At 41.7% G+C, this 16,813-nt stretch overlaps 1 protein-coding gene across 1 annotated transcript in view; it reads left to right on the top strand.

Annotated features, from left to right (window-relative positions):
• MAPK1 (mitogen-activated protein kinase 1) overlaps positions 1 to 16,813 on the top strand; it is a 111,561-nt gene that overhangs the window by 81,530 nt on the left and 13,218 nt on the right. Inside the window, exons 5-6 of the mRNA XM_081801698.1 lie at positions 3,748 to 3,862; positions 4,145 to 4,276. Of these exons, the coding sequence (XP_081657824.1) occupies positions 3,748 to 3,862; positions 4,145 to 4,276 (247 nt within the window). The remainder of the gene's footprint in view (positions 1 to 3,747; positions 3,863 to 4,144; positions 4,277 to 16,813) is intronic.

Below are 16,813 nucleotides of genomic sequence, written 5' to 3'. Positions count from 1 at the left end.
CGCTCACACAGACTTTCTCTAAGATAAATATATCTTTAAAAAAAAAGAGGGCGCCTGGGTGGCTCAGTCGGTTGGGCGACTGCCTTCGGCTCAGGTCATGATCCTGGAGTCCCGGGATCGAGTCCCACATCGGGCTCCCTGCTCAGCAGGGGGTCTGCTTCCCCCTCTGCCCTCTTCCCTCTCGTGCTCTCTGTCTCTCATTCTCTCTCTCTCAAATAAATAAATAAATAAATAAATAAATAAATAAATAAATAAAAAGAAAAAGTATCAAAGACCCTAAGCAAGATTGTTTATGTGGGGTTATATCCATCAGTATTTACTATATGGAAATTAACACTGAAATTTTTAAAAAGTATTAATATCTAAATAACAGTAATAAAGGTACTGCTTGTTAACATAAGTATTTTTCATAAAAAAGTATGTTTACTTTCCACAACAAAAACATTTTAGTTAGAAGAGTGACATTGTTTTCGTTTTTCAAATTTCATAGGGCCTAATAGATGCTGGACTCTCGCCTAGTTCTGCACTCAGTCTGTCCAGTAGGTTGTTTGGGTTTAAATCCATGAAGAAGAGTCTTCACATAGATATGTAATTGGGAAAGGGAGTATGTTAGTAGTCTTTTCAGCTACTTGTGACTATTCCTTTTTATTTTTATTTTATTTATTTATTTTTTTTAAAGATTTTATTTATTTATTTGAGACAGAGAGAATGAGAGAGAGCATGAGAGGGAGGAGGGTCAGAGGGAGAAGCAGACTCCCCGCCGAGCAGGGAGCCCGATGCGGGACTCGATCCCGGGACTCCAGGATCATGACCTGAGCCGAAGGCAGTCGTTTAACCAACTGAGCCACCCAGGCGCCCCCTTTTTAATATTATGGTGAAGCTCAACAAAATGAAAAATTCATTGTGGAATCTGAAACCATGCCACTGAACTTTTTGTACAGTCTTATTAAAACCCACTGGTCTACCTTACATTCACTGATGCTTGGTTTTATAATATTTATAATATAATACTGGTTCACTGAGTTAAGCAGATCTTCTAGATATTGTTATATTTCCTGTACAGTATCGTCACATGTTGTATAGCCTCTGGAAAAATCTCTTGTGAGAGAATGAATGAAAAGGAAAACACCTTAGTAGTACAAAAGTAGTGTCACCCCTCAGATCCTTAGAGGGAAGCCACCGGGGCTCTGGACCACCTGGGAGAAATGCTGGCTAGAACTTCACTTCAGATTCAGACTCACCAGTTCTTTATCCTTTGTCTTGTTCGTTGTATCATTCTCTCTGTATACATGTGTAGATTTTTTTCCCTCTGAATCATCTGAGTAAATTGTAGTTGTGCCCCTTTACCCCTAAGCATTTCAGCATGTATTTCCTTAGAACAGTGTTTCTCATGTTCCTGAGGACATCTGGCAGTGTTTGGAGACATATTTGGTTGTCACAACGGGGAGAGGAATGCTACCTACTGGCATGAAGTAGTTAGAGGTCAGAGATGATGTTAAACGTCCTACGGTACACAGGATGTTCCTCACAGCAAAGGCTTATCCAGCCCAAAATGTCAGCAGTGCCAAGGTTGAGAAACCCTGCCATAGAAGAAGGATATTCCCTAATATGACCATGGTGTAGTAATCAAAAGTGAGAAATTAAAAAGAAAAAAAAAAGGTGGGAAATATAACACTGATCCAATATCTCATGTATTATTTATATTTGGATTTTGGATATTGTCCCAGTAATCTTTATAGCTTTTCTCCCCCCTACTCCAGGCTCACACATTGTGTTGTTTCTATAGTCTCTTTCAATCTGAAATAATTCCTCGGCCTTTCTTGACCTTGATCCTTTGGAAGGGTACAGGTGGCTGTTTTGTAGAATGCATCTCAATTTTGTGTCATGTATTCTGGGCATGAGTACCACAGAAACAATATTTTGTTCTCAGTGTATTGTATCAGGAGGCATAGATAGTTTATGTCCGCATTGGTGAAATTCATGTTGATATTTTGGTTAAATGGTGTCCTCTGGTTCTTCACCATGTAATGGTGATAATTATTAGGTGAGTAGGAATTTGTGGGAAAATACCTTAAGATTGTATAAGTTATCTTCTTCATCATACTTTCAATCACTACTTTTACCATCCATTGATGATTTTGTAGCTCTATCGTTCCTTCTTTGTTTTAGTTCTCTCCATTTTATTAATTCATAGTTATCTTATTCAGTGGCTTCAGTTCCATAGCTAACATTCTGTATTTGATGTTCAAATTGTCCCAGGTTTTCTAATGGGAGCCGCTGTGACATATCCCCACTAATGTTGAGCACTTCCTTACTTTGTGGCACTAGACACTCTAGGCTTACCTCATAATATGTTCCCTGTCCCAGACTTGGAGCAGCCATTTCTCCAGGGAGCCCTGGTTCCTTTTAGTTATTTTGTGTTTTATTTATTTATTTATTTATTAAGATTTTATTTATTTGACAGAGAGAGACACAGCGAGAGAGGGAACAGAAGCAGGGGGAGTAGGAGGGAGAAGCAGGCCTCCCGCGGTGCAGGGAGCCCAACATGGGGCTCGATCCCAGTACCCTGGGATCATGACCTGAGCCGAAGGCAGATGCTTAATGACTGAGCCACCCAGGCGCCCGTGTGTGTGTGTTTTAAATGTTCCTCTTTTTTTTTTTTTTAAAGATTTTATTTATTTATTTGACAGAGAGAGAGAGAGCGAGAGCAGGAACACAAGCAGGGGGAGTGGGAGAGGGAGAAGCAGGCTTCCCGCCAAGCAGGGAGCCCGATGTGGGACTCGATCCCAGGACTCTGGGATCATGACCTGAGCCGAAGGCAGACACTTAACGACTGAGTCACCCAGGTGCCCTAAATGTTCTTCTTTATTTAGTTTTGGCTCAAAGCAAAAGCTCTTTTGGATTACAAGAATTTGGGGAATAATTATCTTGAAATTCAACCCCAGTTTATCATAGCTGCAGATCTGTTCATTCTGTGTTCTGTGTTGATTTTTCACTATGTTTCTCTAAACTTTAATATTTGGCTGAAGTTTTTTTCTCTGTTCATTTATCACTATACCTAGCATTTTCCATAAAATTCAACTTACACTCCTTGGAGAGCTATCTTTTTTTACACTATTGTACGATTTAGATAATTATTCTAAGTCTTTTCACAGAATTCCTTTAAAAGAAAAATTATATCTGAAAATTGAATAGAAAAAGAAGACAAGAAATACGGATTGGTAAAATATGATGGAACCAGCACACAATACCCCCCTCCTCCCCCTCCGCTAGAGATGATGGGTTTTCAGCCTGACTTTTTTGAACATGATTTGCAGAATGGATAAAGATATTCTGGAAGTATAGCAGTGCCTCTTTTTTTGAGTTGGTTTCTGGGTTTTCAAAATGAATAAATAGGCCACAGATGTCCTAAAGCAAGGGCTGTTAATGTTTTTTCCTTTTTCCAGCTTCAGCTTATAAGGACGCTTTCTTTCAAATCAAAGGAATGAAGTATACTTTGGAAATTCTCATTTATTAATAAGCTAATCAACTTTGAAGAGAAATAAAATTACATAATATTGGTTGTCCAACAACTTATAAGAAAGCCAAATTATTATGTGTATCTGCACACTCTCTTTTATTTCTGAATTATAGAGCCAAAGGAGAAGGTAAAATTCCTGTCAGCCATGTACCTGTCCTGTAGGAGGATCTTACTGTTTCCGGTAACATTACATACCATTCTCAGCCTTTTCTCCCTTCCCACTACAGGGCTATACCAAGTCCATTGATATTTGGTCTGTAGGCTGCATTCTGGCAGAGATGCTGTCCAACAGGCCCATCTTCCCGGGGAAGCATTATCTCGACCAGCTGAACCACATTCTGGGTAAGGTTACCGAACATTTCAGGGGCTAGATTTACTCAGTTCACCTGCCACAGTTTACATAAGAGTCACTTCATGAAACTAGAGTAGTTCTGACAACTCCTTAACCTATGAGTTTGTAATCTTGCTTGATTCCAAATATTAAGGATCCTTGTAAAAACTTTTAAGAAAGGTAAGCATGGGGAGATGGTGAGAAAACAATTATCAGGGCCCATTGTGCCCTGCAGCCGAAAGGTCAGTCTACCTGGGTCTGGATAATTAACAGCTAATTATTTTATGTTGTAGGTATTCTTGGATCCCCATCACAGGAAGACCTGAACTGTATAATAAATTTAAAAGCTAGAAACTACTTGCTTTCTCTTCCACACAAAAATAAGGTGCCATGGAACAGGCTGTTCCCAAATGCTGACTCTAAAGGTAAATATTTTATTTGTTGATTATTTTTCTTAGACTTAGCTTTTTGTTTGTTTGTTATATTGGTTAAATCATTAGGTCCCTAGCCTGAAAAGTTAGTCTGTGGCAATTGGGTAATACCTTATTTAGTACTCACTCTGTTGCTTTCTTCCCTTTTATTTATGAGCAGGGACAGTAGGGTATGGGAATCTGGGAATGATTGTGTAGTTTTCCACCTTTGCTTTTTATTTTTAATTTATTTTCATTTTATTCTTTTTTTTAAAGACTTTTATTTATTGGGGCACCTGAGTGGCTCAGTCGTTAAGCATCTGCCTTCTGCTCAGGTCATGATCCCAGGGTCCTGGGATCAAGCCCCTCATCGGGCTCCCTGCTCAGCGGGAAGCCTGTTTCTCCCTCTCCCCCACTTGGGTTCCCTCTCTCGTTGTGTCTCACTCTGTCAAATAAATAAATAAAATCTTTAAAAAAAATAGACTTTATTTATTTGAGAGAGAGAGAGAGGGCGCATGAGTGTGGGGGAGGGGAGCAGAAGGAGAGGGACAAGCAGACTCCAAAAGAGCATGAAGCCTTACGCGGGGCTCGATCCCACAACTCTGACATCGTGACCTGAGCCAAAATCAAAAGTCGGACACTTAATCAACTGAGCCACCCAGGCATCCCTTATTTTATTCTCTTTTAAAGTATGCTCTACACCCAACATGGGGCACGAACTTAACCATCTCAAGATGAAGGGTCACATGCTCTACCCATTGAGCCAGGCAAGTGCCCCTCTTTGCTCCTTTCAAAAAAGTTTTTTTTTTTTAATGTTTTATTTATTTATTCATGAGAGTCAGAGAGAGAGGCAGAGGCAGAGGGAGAAGCAGGCTCCCCGCCTAGCAGGAAGCCCAATGTGGGACTCGATCCCAGTACCCTGGGATCATGACCTGAGCCGAAAGCAGACGCTTAACCATCTGAGCCACCCAGGCACCCTTTTTTTTTTTTTTTTAATTATAGTTGACATACAATAAAAAATTAGTTTCAGGTATACAGCATAGTGATTCCATAATTATATACATTATTAAATGCTCACCATGATAAGTGCATTACAATATTACTGACTATATTCCCTATGCTGTGCTTTTTGTCCCTGTGACTTACTTATTTTTAGAATGGGAAGTTTGTACCTCTTAATCCTCTTCACCCATTTTGCCCACCCCTCAAGCCGCCTCCTCATTGCTACTTCTTAACTTGGATTAAGTTCACATTTTTAGGATTCAGAAAATTTGGGAGTCTGAAAAACAAATTGTACTTTTTTCATCTTGTCATTGAATAATTTTTCAAGTCAAGTTTTTTCAAAGAATAACTTAGAATAAAATTCACCCTTTTTAGTTCTGTGGGTTTTTGACTTTTAACAAATATATGTAGTTACATAACTGCCACCAAAATCAATATATGGAGTATTTTCATCACCCGCAAAAGTTGACTTGTGCCCTTTGTACTCATTTCTCTTCTTTAGTCCCTGATTTCATTTCTGTCTGTTACGGTTTGCCTTTTCCAGAATGTCCTAGAGTTATAATTATGTAGTATGTGGCCTCTTATGTCTGGATTCTTCCACTCAGCATAATGCATTTGAGAGTTACCAATTTCTTTCCTCCCTTCCCTTCCCTCCCCTCCCCCCTTCCCTTCCCTCCCCTCCCCTTCCTCCCCCCTTCTCATCCCTTCCCTTCCCCTCCCCTCCCCTCGAGAGAGTGCACACGTGAGCATGCAAGTAGGGCAGGGAGGGGCAGAGGGAGAGAGAGAATCTTAAGCAGGCTCCATGAGCCTGATGCGGGGCTCCATCTCAACGACCCTGAGATCATGACCTGACCCGAAATCAAGAGTTGGACTCTTTAACTGACTGAGCCACCCAGGCACCCCAAAAGTTATTAGTATTATTGCTTGTATCAGTCTCTTCAACAAATGGTGCAGGAACAATTAGACATCTATATCCCCCCCCCAAATAAAAACCTAAAAATGGAACATAGGCCTAAATATAAGGCCTAAAACTATTAAGCTTTGAGAAGAAAACAGAACAAAATCTTCATGACTCTAGGTTAGACAAAGATTTCTTAGATAAATTACCAAGAGCCCTCATCCATAAGAGAAAAAGGTGATGGATTTCATTTTACTCTTTTATATTTTAAGTTAACTTTGTTTAATAATTATGTTATCCATTAGGCCTATTTAGCATGTATCTGTTAAATATATTAGGTGGTTGGTTTTTTTGTTTTTTAATAGGTGGCTGTTTTTAAAGACTTTATACTATTACAGAATTGTGGTAGGCAGAGTAATGACCCCATCCCCAAAGATGTCCACATCCTGATCGCGAGGATCTGTGAATATGTTAGGTGACATGGCAAAGAGGAATTAAGGTTGCAGATGGAATTAAGGTTGCTTTCGCCCAGTTTTAAGGAGGAGATTGTCGTGGATTATCTCAGTGGGCCCAGTATAATCACAGGGGTCCTTGAAAGTGGAAGAAGAAATCAGAATGGGAAACCAGAGAGAGAGCAGCTTGCCAGCACCTTGGTGCTTGTTCTTCCACAGCTTTCTTTTTTTTTTTTTAAAGATTTTATTTATTTATTTGACAGAGAAAGACACAGCGAGAGAGGGAACACAAACGGGGAGTGGGAGAGGGAGAAGCGGGCTCCCTGCTCGATGCGGGACTTGATCCTGGGACTCCAGGATCATGACCTGAGCCGAAGGCAGTCGCTTAACCAACTGAGCCACCCAGGCGCCCCCACAGCTTTCTTTATCTTCATACATATCCCTATTTTTACCTAAAATTTCCTTTCTATAAATAATTATTATATAAGCTAACATTTTTGGTAAAAATTCAAAAGTTTTAGGAATATTCAACTAAAAAGGTGAAATTCTTTTATAATTATTCCCTAAAGGTCACTGTTAATAGAATTGTATCTGAGTGTCTTTCCATGTTAATACATAGATCTGGCTTTTCTTTAATGATTTTAAAACATTTCATCCAGGGGTGCCTGGCTGGCTCAGTCGGTAGAGCATGCGACTCTTAACCTCAGGGCGGTGAGTTCAAGCACCAAGTTAAGCATGGAGCCTACTTAAAAACAACAACATGTCATCCAGTCTTCTTTTGGAAATTCAGCTTTTTCTAACTTTTGCTCTTATGTCTGTATATGTTTACTTTAATAACTGTCAGCTTCGATGTTGAATTTGTTTTATGTACTGATCTGAGTCAAGGTTCAGAAACACTTTGTTGTTTAAAATTAAATTCATTTTTGATGTTGGAGGAACTATCTTTTAAAATATTTGATACAGGGGCGCCTGGGTGGCTCAGTCGTTAAGCGTCTGCCTTCGGCTCAGGTCATGGTCCCAGGGTCCTGGGATCGAGCCCCACATAGGCTCCCTGCTCTGCGGGAAACCTGCTTCTCCCTCTCCCACTCCCCCCGCTTGTGTTCCCTCTCTCGCTGTGTCTCTCTGTGTCAAATAAATAAATAAAATCTTTAAAAAAAAATCTTTGATATAAAGGTATAGTGTGTTATCATGGGAGACAGTTTGAAAGTATAGAAAGAGTAGGTAAAAGAAACACCCTTAATTACCAGAATCCCAAAGTAATCTTTAACGTTTGCTATTCCAAGGTGCGCACAGCTTTTACCTATTTAGTTATAATTCTGTAATTACACAATGCATTATAATTGTAAGATTTAAAAAAATTATACCTTCATTTGCATTGCATAGGTTACTGATTAGATTGGTTTGTATTCTGTGTTGTCCCAAGCATGTCACCTAAATCTTACTTTCTAAGTTGCCTTTTTAATACATAACAAAACTGCATAATTAAGACTTTATAATAAAAAGACCTCCAGGCTTCCCTCCTGTTTGTTTCCTCACTCTTTTTTATTGTTAGCTGTGATTTGTATCAAATTATTTGAGACTTTTAGTTAGCTTATTGTCCTTAGGTTAAAGCTATGGACTTTGAGATTGGTTCATTTAGATAATAATTAACATTACTAAAATCCAGAAAGTTAATTTTGAAATGTAGGCCTTGGATGAAAATAATGAAGCAGGGAGGGGTTATAAAATAGAATAGAATAAAAAAAGTGGAAAAATGGGAGTTGGTAGTGCTGGAGGGAGCAATATAGCATCATGTGTTAGAAACACGGTTTCTAACAGAAACAGAGTTTCCGTTCATAGCCAGCCACTTACTAGCTGTGTGAACTTTAGACAAACTACTTAACCTCTCTGGGACTCAGTTTTCCCATTTATTTATTTAATTTTTTTTTTTTAAAGATTTCTGTCTTTATATTAGCGTGCGTGCCGGGAGAGGGGCAGAGTGAGAGGGAGAGAATCTCAAGCTGAGATTCAAGCTGAGAATCTCTGACCTGAGCTCAGAGTCTGAGGCAGGGCTCAATCCCAGGACCCCGAGATCCATGACCTGAGCTGAAATCAAGAGTCAGAGACTTAACCAACTGAGCCACCCCTCCTATTTTACAAAATAGAGTTAGTAATAGTACTTGCATCACAGGGTCATATGAAAGTTCAGACCACTGGAATTTGTAGGTCTAGATTCTGAGATCTTAAGACTGATTTTTTTTTTCATTTATATATCTTGGAGATCTTTCTGTATCCCTAGTTACAAAGAGTGCTACGTATTACTCCCGTGTATGGATGACTCATAGTGTCTTTAACCAGTCTCATATTGGGCATTGAAGTTCACTTCAGTTATCTGTTGCTGTGTAACTACTCCACAGTCGGGCCTTAAAATGACCACCATGTATTTGTTCATAAGTCCATTGGCCTGGGTGCATCTAAGTGGGTCTGCTCAGCTTGCCTCAAGTTGCATGGTCTGAGGTGGCCTCACCACATCTTACAGTTGCTTCTGCTTTGTGCCATTGCCTATCATCTTACAGTAGACCCAACTGGGCTTCTTCTAATGGCAGAAATACTCCAAAAGAGAAAGAGCAGAAACTGCAAGGTCTCAGAATAGCAGTACACTTCTGCCACAATTTGTTGGTCAAAGCAAATTACAAGGTCATCCCAGATTCAAGTGGTGGAGAAATAAATCCACCCATTGATGGGAGGAGTTGCAAAGAATTTGTGGCCATATTTAATCTGCCACCAGGTTGTTTCTAGTTTTTTACTATAACATGCATGAATTCATTTATTTAATAAATAGATCTTGAGTGTTCTGTGCCATCAGGGTTCCAAGGCCTGGACTTAGAACAGCAATAAAACTGATTACCTGCCTGCAGGGAGCTAATAGTCTGGGTTTGTGCAAAAATGACATAAATAGAGGGGCACCTGGGTGGCTCAGATGGTTAAGCATCTGCCTTCGGCTTAGGTCATGATCCCAGGGTCCTGGGATTGAGCCCCGCATCGGGCTCCTGGCTCAGTGGGGAGCCTGCTTCTGCCTCTCCCTCTGCCTCTCCCCCTGCTCATGCTCTCTCTCTCTATCTCTATCTCTATCTCTGTGTCTCAAATGAATAAATAAAAAAAAAATCTTTAATAAAAAAATGACATAAATAGGTGAATGGGAGACTTCAGGGAACTCACAACACTGAAACTTTCAAGCTGAAACACTGGCACTTTTAAGTCTGGTTAATGATAGTTTACAAAAAAGGAAGTGTAAATATCTCAAGTATTAGGAAAAGGTACTCTTTTTTTTTTTTTTTTTTAAGATTTTATTTATTTATTTGTCAGAGGGGGAGAGAGAGAGCGTGCAAGCGGGCCGAGGGCAGGCAGAGGGAGAAGCAGGCTCCCCACCGAGGAAGGACTCGATCCCAGGACCCTGGGATCATGACCTGAGCTGGAGGCAGACACTTAACTGACTGAGCCACCCAGGCGTCCTGGTACTCATTTTTATTATATGAGATATGAACATGGAAAGATCAGTAATTCCTTTTTTTTTTTTTTTACCCAGTAGAAAGCATCAAAAGTTTGATGACCCACCATATGGTCAAGGCTGTGGGGAAAACGGATGTTTTCAGAGACAGCTGATAGCATGTAAATTGGTTGAGCCTCTCTGGAGGGCAGTTTGGCAGTTTGTCACATCTTTTGTTCCAGCAATTTTGGGTATTGAACTTTTGGATCTGCCAACCAAATGGGGGAGAAGTGGCATTTTAATTCGTTTTTCTTTTTCTTTTTTTAAGATTTTATTTATTCATTCGAGACACAGAGATAGAGAGAGAGAGCACGAGCAAGGGGAGAGGCAGAGGGAGAGGCAGGCTCCCCGCTGAGCCAGGAGCCAGACGTGGGGCTTGATCCCAGGACCCTGGGATCATGACCCGAGCCAAAGGCAGACGCTTAATCATCTGAACCACCCAGGCACCCCTTAATTTGTTTTTCTTTAATTAGACTGAGATGGCACACCTGGCATGCAACTCTTGATCTCAGGGTCATGAGTTCAAGTCCCACGTTGGGCGTAGAGCTTACTTTAAAAAAAAAAAAAGCCTGAGATTGAATATTTTTCACATATTTGGTAGAAATTTCTTATTGCTGAGTCCTTTGAACAGTAGTATTGTAGATTTTTCTTCAAAGGAGTCTAGTTTAGGATTCTCTCCAAAATTACTCCAGTGAGGGGGAAGAAATGATTATTATTCAACAGATGGTACTGGGCTAGTTGAATAACTATTTGGAAGAAAATCTTTTTTTTTTTTTTTTAAAGATTTTATTTATTTGAGACAGAGAGAATGAGATACAGAGAGCATGAGAGGGAAGAGGGTCAGAGGGAGAAGCAGACTCCCTGCCGAGCAGGGAGCCCGATGTGGGACTCGATCCAGGGACTCCAGGATCATGACCTGAGCCGAAGGCAGTCGCTCAACCAACTGAGCCACCCAGGCGCCCCGGAAGAAAATCAATTTAAATCATTACTCATACTTGAAAGTGAATTCCAGAAGAATTGATAATTTAATACAGTTTTAAAAATCATGCCATTAAAAGCCAATGATACTTAGCATATTCAGTATTTTTCTGATCTCTGAATGGAGAAAGACTTTCTTCCTAGGCTGTGAAAATACACAAACCAAGAAAACAAACATAAGAAAAAAATGGTAGATTTGATCACATAAAAGTTTAAAACTTAAAGTAGATTGGATAGGTGTGAGCAGTAGGTATAAAATGTTCCAAATTGAAAAACATTTGAAGGATCCCTGTCCTAAAACTATTAATGTTAAGGCAGCTCAGCACCATGGTTTAGGCCTTGTGCTCTAGAATTGGCCTCCTGAATTCAGATGGACCCCACCACCTCAAATCTTTGACTTTGGACAAGTTATTTAACTTCTCTGTTTCACAATTTCCTCATCTCAAAATTGGAACAAATTGCATTTCCCACCTCATAGGGTAATTTTGGGAGAGTTACATGAATTATTAGTTTATTGATGTTAGACTCATCATTAATATTAGTCATGCCTGAAGAACAGAGAGAAATCTAAGACCTCAGTGGATAAATACATGAGCAAAGGACAAGAACACAATTACATGAAGAAAACAGTGAGATGAGGAAAAGTAGGAGGAACATTTTTTTTTTTTTTTAAAGATTTTATTTATTTATTTGAGAGAGAGAGAATGAGAGAGAGGAGGGTCAGAGGGAGAAGCAGACTCCCCGCCGAGCAGGGAGCCCGATGCGGGACTCGATCCCGGGACTCCAGGATCATGACCTGAGCCGAAGGCAGCCGCTTAACCAACTGAGCCACTCAGGCGCCCCAGGAGGAACATTTTAAAGAGTGGCAGTTGAGACTTTAGTTTGGGCATATTAAATTTAAGGACACCTAAAGGCCAGATGTTAATTGAATGGTTGAAGAAACTATGATGCCTCTGCTTAAAGCTTTAGAATATCATAAAGTCACTAGAGGGGCGCCTGAGTGGCTCAGTCGGTTAAGCGACTGCCTTCGGCTCAGGTCATGATCCTGGAGTCCCTGGATCGAGTCCCGCATCGGGCTCCCTGCTCGGCGGGGAGTCTGCTTCTCCCTCTGACCCTCCCCCTCTCCTGTGCTCTCTCTCTCTCTCTCATTCTGTCTCAAATAAATAAATAAAATCTTTTTTAAAAATAAATAAATAAATAAAGTCACTAGAAGTGATTCTTTTTTTTTTTTTTTTTTAAAGATTTTATTTATTTATTTGACAGAGAGAGAGACAGCGAGAGCAGGAACACAAGCAGGGGGAATGGGAGAGGGAGAAGCAGGCTTCCCACTGAGCAGGGAGCCCGATGCGGGGCTCGATCCCAGGACCCTGGGATCATGACCTGAGCCGAAGGCAGATGCTTAACGACTGAGCCACCCAGGCGCCCCAAGTTTTTATAGCATGGACAAATATTAATGAGCAATATTTACTGGGGAAATAATACAGCATTTTTTTATATAAGGTATGATCTCAGCCATGTAAAAGAACATGCAGAGAAAAATTCTACAAAATTTGTCAGAAGATTAGCAGTGGTTACATTGAGCGATGGGGCTTTGGGTGCTGGGGCTGAGAGATGGGATCTTGGATGAGTCATTCACAGACTAGAGGGTCAGCTGTTTGAGGCTTTCTTGGTTCCACCTCACAAGAACCTACTGCCAATGGCTTAGGCCTGAAGAAGGACTGTACTGGCTCTCATAACTTGACAGGTTGAGTGATGTTTGGATTCCAGAGCATAGCCACTTTGACCAGAATCTGGACCTCTCTGTCGTTCAGTGTTGCCTTCCTCTCTGATGTCTTTATTGTTAGTTAGCTCTTTTCTTGTGGTGACAAGATGGCCACCGGCAGCTCCAGGTCACTGTGACCTGTTTCCTGATAGTTTCAACCCCGCTCTGGGACTCACTGCTTCTTTGTATTCATCCCTGACCAGTCTTTGTGGCCAAATAAATCTTAAAAAAAAAAAAAGAGTTGAAGCACTCAGTGTGAACGGAAGTTTGAAATGGAAATTGCTTCTGTTTATTTTTTAAAATAAAAGTGCAATTTGTGTAAGAAGTCTGTCTCCATTTCTCAGATAACCTGTTCGAAAGGCTTCCAGACTCTGTAGTTGCGCCTGTAAATACATGTATTATATATTATGACCCCTGTGAATGAGGTCATAAGCTATATACTCTTTTATTGCCTGCAGAGAGTTGTATTTATCAATCTGAAACTTGGGTCAGCGCTCTAGGCTAAAGATAGATTTAGGAATTTTTTCACAGATGGCATTTGGAATCATACAGGAGGTTGAGAGGCTAAGAAGAATGACGTGTCAGAGCTAGAGAACATGAACCTTCAGTGGCCAATGGAATAGGAGTAGGAACTCTTGAAAACCAGAAAGAATGATGGACAAAGAAAATAACTAGTGCATATTTCACAGAAGCAGTAGATAGCATCATGAGAAAGTGGACATGCTCAGCAGTCTCCGTGGAACAGAGGCTTCCAATTAAGGGATCATTGGTGACTACATAAGAGTATTTGAGGGACCCCTGCGTGGCTCAGTTGGTTGAGCATGCAACTCTTGGTTTCGGCTCAGGTCATGATCTCGGGTCGTGAGATCGAGCCCCACACCGGGCTCCGCCCTCAGCCGAGAGTCTGCTTGAGATTTTCTTTCCCGCTTCCTCCCCCTCCACCCCTCCCCTGCTCATGCATGCTTGTGCACATGCTCGTGTGCTCTCTCTCTCTCTCAAATAAATAAATCTTTAAAAAAAAAAAAAGTTGAAGTACTCAGTGTGAACGGGGAGTTTGAAATGGAAACTGCAGACAGAAACAACTGGTCCAGATGAGGGGGAGCTGGCTACACGTTGTGGAGGTTTGGCTTCGAACAGGGAGAGGGTCTCCTCTTTCTACAATAAGGATATGTGTGAATCTGGTGGAAGGACATCCAGGAGGGTTGCTCCTGGGGACCTCTGTTTTCTCGGTAGCACCCTCAGTAATACCTGCACAGAGTAATGAGGTTCATATGGCAGGAAGGGTCTGACTCAAGCTGTGTGAGTTGAGAAGAATCTTAGAATAGAAAAGCAGCTGAGCAGAGATTTCCCAGAACATTGGAGGGGGGGAGGGCTTGATAAGATTAAAAATCTTGAGTTTGTGTGGTACACGGTTCTCAATAGTGTGCTCCTTAGATCTCTGAGGTATCCCAAGTCCTTTCAGGGTGTCCATAGGGTTAAAACTATTTTCATAGTAACACAAAGGTGTTCTCACACTCTCTCTGTGCTGCCATCTACACTTCGGTGCAGAAGCAGTGGTGAGCAAGACTTGCCGACACCTCGACCCAGGACAAGGCAGTGGCTGTGCCATGCCCTCACAGCTAAAAACCGGTGCCAACTGCACGTAAGCATGTCCCTGACAGAGCAGTAAAAAGTACTGGCTTTATTACATCCCACCCTGCTTACATTGTCTTGTGCACGTTGTGTGTAACAAAATGAGAACATAGACACATTAAAGCATGTCTGCCACATACTGAATGCAGTGGTTTTTCTCAGAGAAAAGTGCTTGTACAGTTTGAACTGTGGCTGAATTAACTGCTTTTTAAGATCAATCATCAAGGGGCGCCTGGGTGGCTCAGATGGTTAAGTGTCTGCCTTCGGCTCAGGTCCTGATCCCAGGGTCCTGGGATCCAGCCCCGTGTCGGGCTCCTGGCTCAGCAGGGAGCCTGCTTCTCCCTCCCTCTGCCTCTCCCCCTGCTCATGCTCTCTCTCTCTCTCTCTCTATCTCTGTGTCTCAAATAAATAAAATCTTAAAAAAAAAAAAAATCATCAGTAGGTTTTAAGAGCAGGGTTCTAAGACTGGGAAGTTTGAGAAGCATTGTTGCAGTGGCACAGTTTGAACAGCTAGATCTTTTTCTCTGGCCCTACTCAGAAATTCAGGCCAAGGATGGGAGTGACAGGTTGCAACTTTGATCTTGGATGAGACTTGTGCTGGATAGGTAAGATGGACCTGCAGTGGTGCTGTAGAGAGCCAATCATATGACTCACCCAGGTCTGGGCTGAGATGGGAAAGAAAAAAGGCTGATGTACCAGAAGGGCAGGGTCATGTTGCCGTGTACCCACTGAAGTTAAAGAGAAGGTGTGGGTTCAAGGAGGCTACCAAGGAGAGTCAGGGATTGTGGTCAGATGTAATCCCAGCCTTGAAGGGACTTCCAGTTTTTAGGGGAAATAAAACCTGTATCAGAGGAAGCATACGCACAGGCAGAGTGATTCATGCCATCTGAGCAGTGCCAGTGGATTGCTGTGTGGTGTGGGAGGAGGGAGGCCAGGCACTCTGACTGTGGGATCAGCACCTGCCAGTGGCTTCCCGTTTCTGTCCTTCTCCCCCTCTGTAGCTGTGAGTAATGCAGAAATAGCGCTAGCAATAAAAGGGAGTTGGAGATCCAGTTATTTTTCAGGTGGCAAAATAACCTATCTTCCTTTGTGATTGTTGCCAGTAGGTTTAAGGGCCTAGAATTTAACTTGAAGGAACTAAAAGGTCTATTTTAGAGCTGCTTAAGCTGCCAAATACCAGCTGCCTTGAAGTGTTTCCCTACTTAGTACCAATAAGATTTGAAGGGGAAAAGTATCCCCCAGTGGCTGAGAACTAATGCTGTTGAATCTGACTGTGGCCAGACCCTTCTGGATTTTTCCTGACAGACGGTGTCTAATTGGGCAAAAGGCCAAATGGCTTCTAATCTCTCAAGAAAGTTCTTGGGGAGGGGTGCTTGGGTGGCTCAGTTGGTTAAGAGCCCAATTCTTGGTTTTGGCTCAGGTCATGATCTCAGGGTCATAAGATTGAGTCCCACATCCGTCTCTGCACTCAGTGTGGAGTCTGCTTGGGATTCTCTCCTACCCCTTTGTGCCCCTGCACACACATGCTCACACTCTCTCAAATTAATAAATAAATGAAATCTAAAAAAAAAAGTTCTTGGGGAATGTCTATGATGAGTTCTTTTGTGGTGAGAGGAATGGTGTGGGGGGAGCAGTCCGTGGTTGGGAACAGTAGATAGGTTAGGTTTATTATCTGGGTTACAGATAGTAGGACTGTAATGCCCAGCAAGTGGTTATGTCATATGTTCACACATCTGCCAGGGGTTCTGTGGGACTTGCACTGGGGCCAGAGGCGCCTGAGTTATTGACCATTGTGCTACACTATCCTGACTTTTGAGAGAGCTGCCTCTGAAAGCCTGTTCGTGGGCCCCTGAGACCCCGTGTCATGGCTGCAAGGATGAATACCTCTCCTGTCCAGACAGTGCTTTAGTCAACACTCTAGATTCCTAAAGCCTCCTCTGCTCCAGAAAGTTCTCTAGCCCATAAAACAAAATGTCACTGTTCCCCAATTTCCTATAGTACACTCATGTGTATTGAAAAGATTATAGAGGCAAAAATAGAAAATGGACTATTTGTAGAAGTGCACTATGTAAAAAACTTTTTTACAGTTTTGTGGACATGAGAAAAGTTCTGTGTTGCGTGGAATTTCTCAGGTGTCCAGCATGTGGTTTACCATATTTATCATCTCCCAGTTGTCTTGAAGATTAAGGGTGGGTGACATGCAACAAGGGAAGTCACAGTAGGAGCCAGAGCTGAGTATGCACACACAGGCACGCACACACACACGTGCACGTGCACATACATCCTCTCATGCCTGTGCTTT

The sequence above is a fragment of the Leptonychotes weddellii genome, chromosome 13 (assembly GCF_054177405.1).
Source record: "Leptonychotes weddellii isolate Sample4059 chromosome 13, ASM5417740v2, whole genome shotgun sequence".
Classification (NCBI taxonomy): domain Eukaryota; kingdom Metazoa; phylum Chordata; class Mammalia; order Carnivora; family Phocidae; genus Leptonychotes; species Leptonychotes weddellii.
Note: the sequence above shows the minus strand (reverse complement) of the source record. Positions and strands in the feature narration are given on the sequence as shown.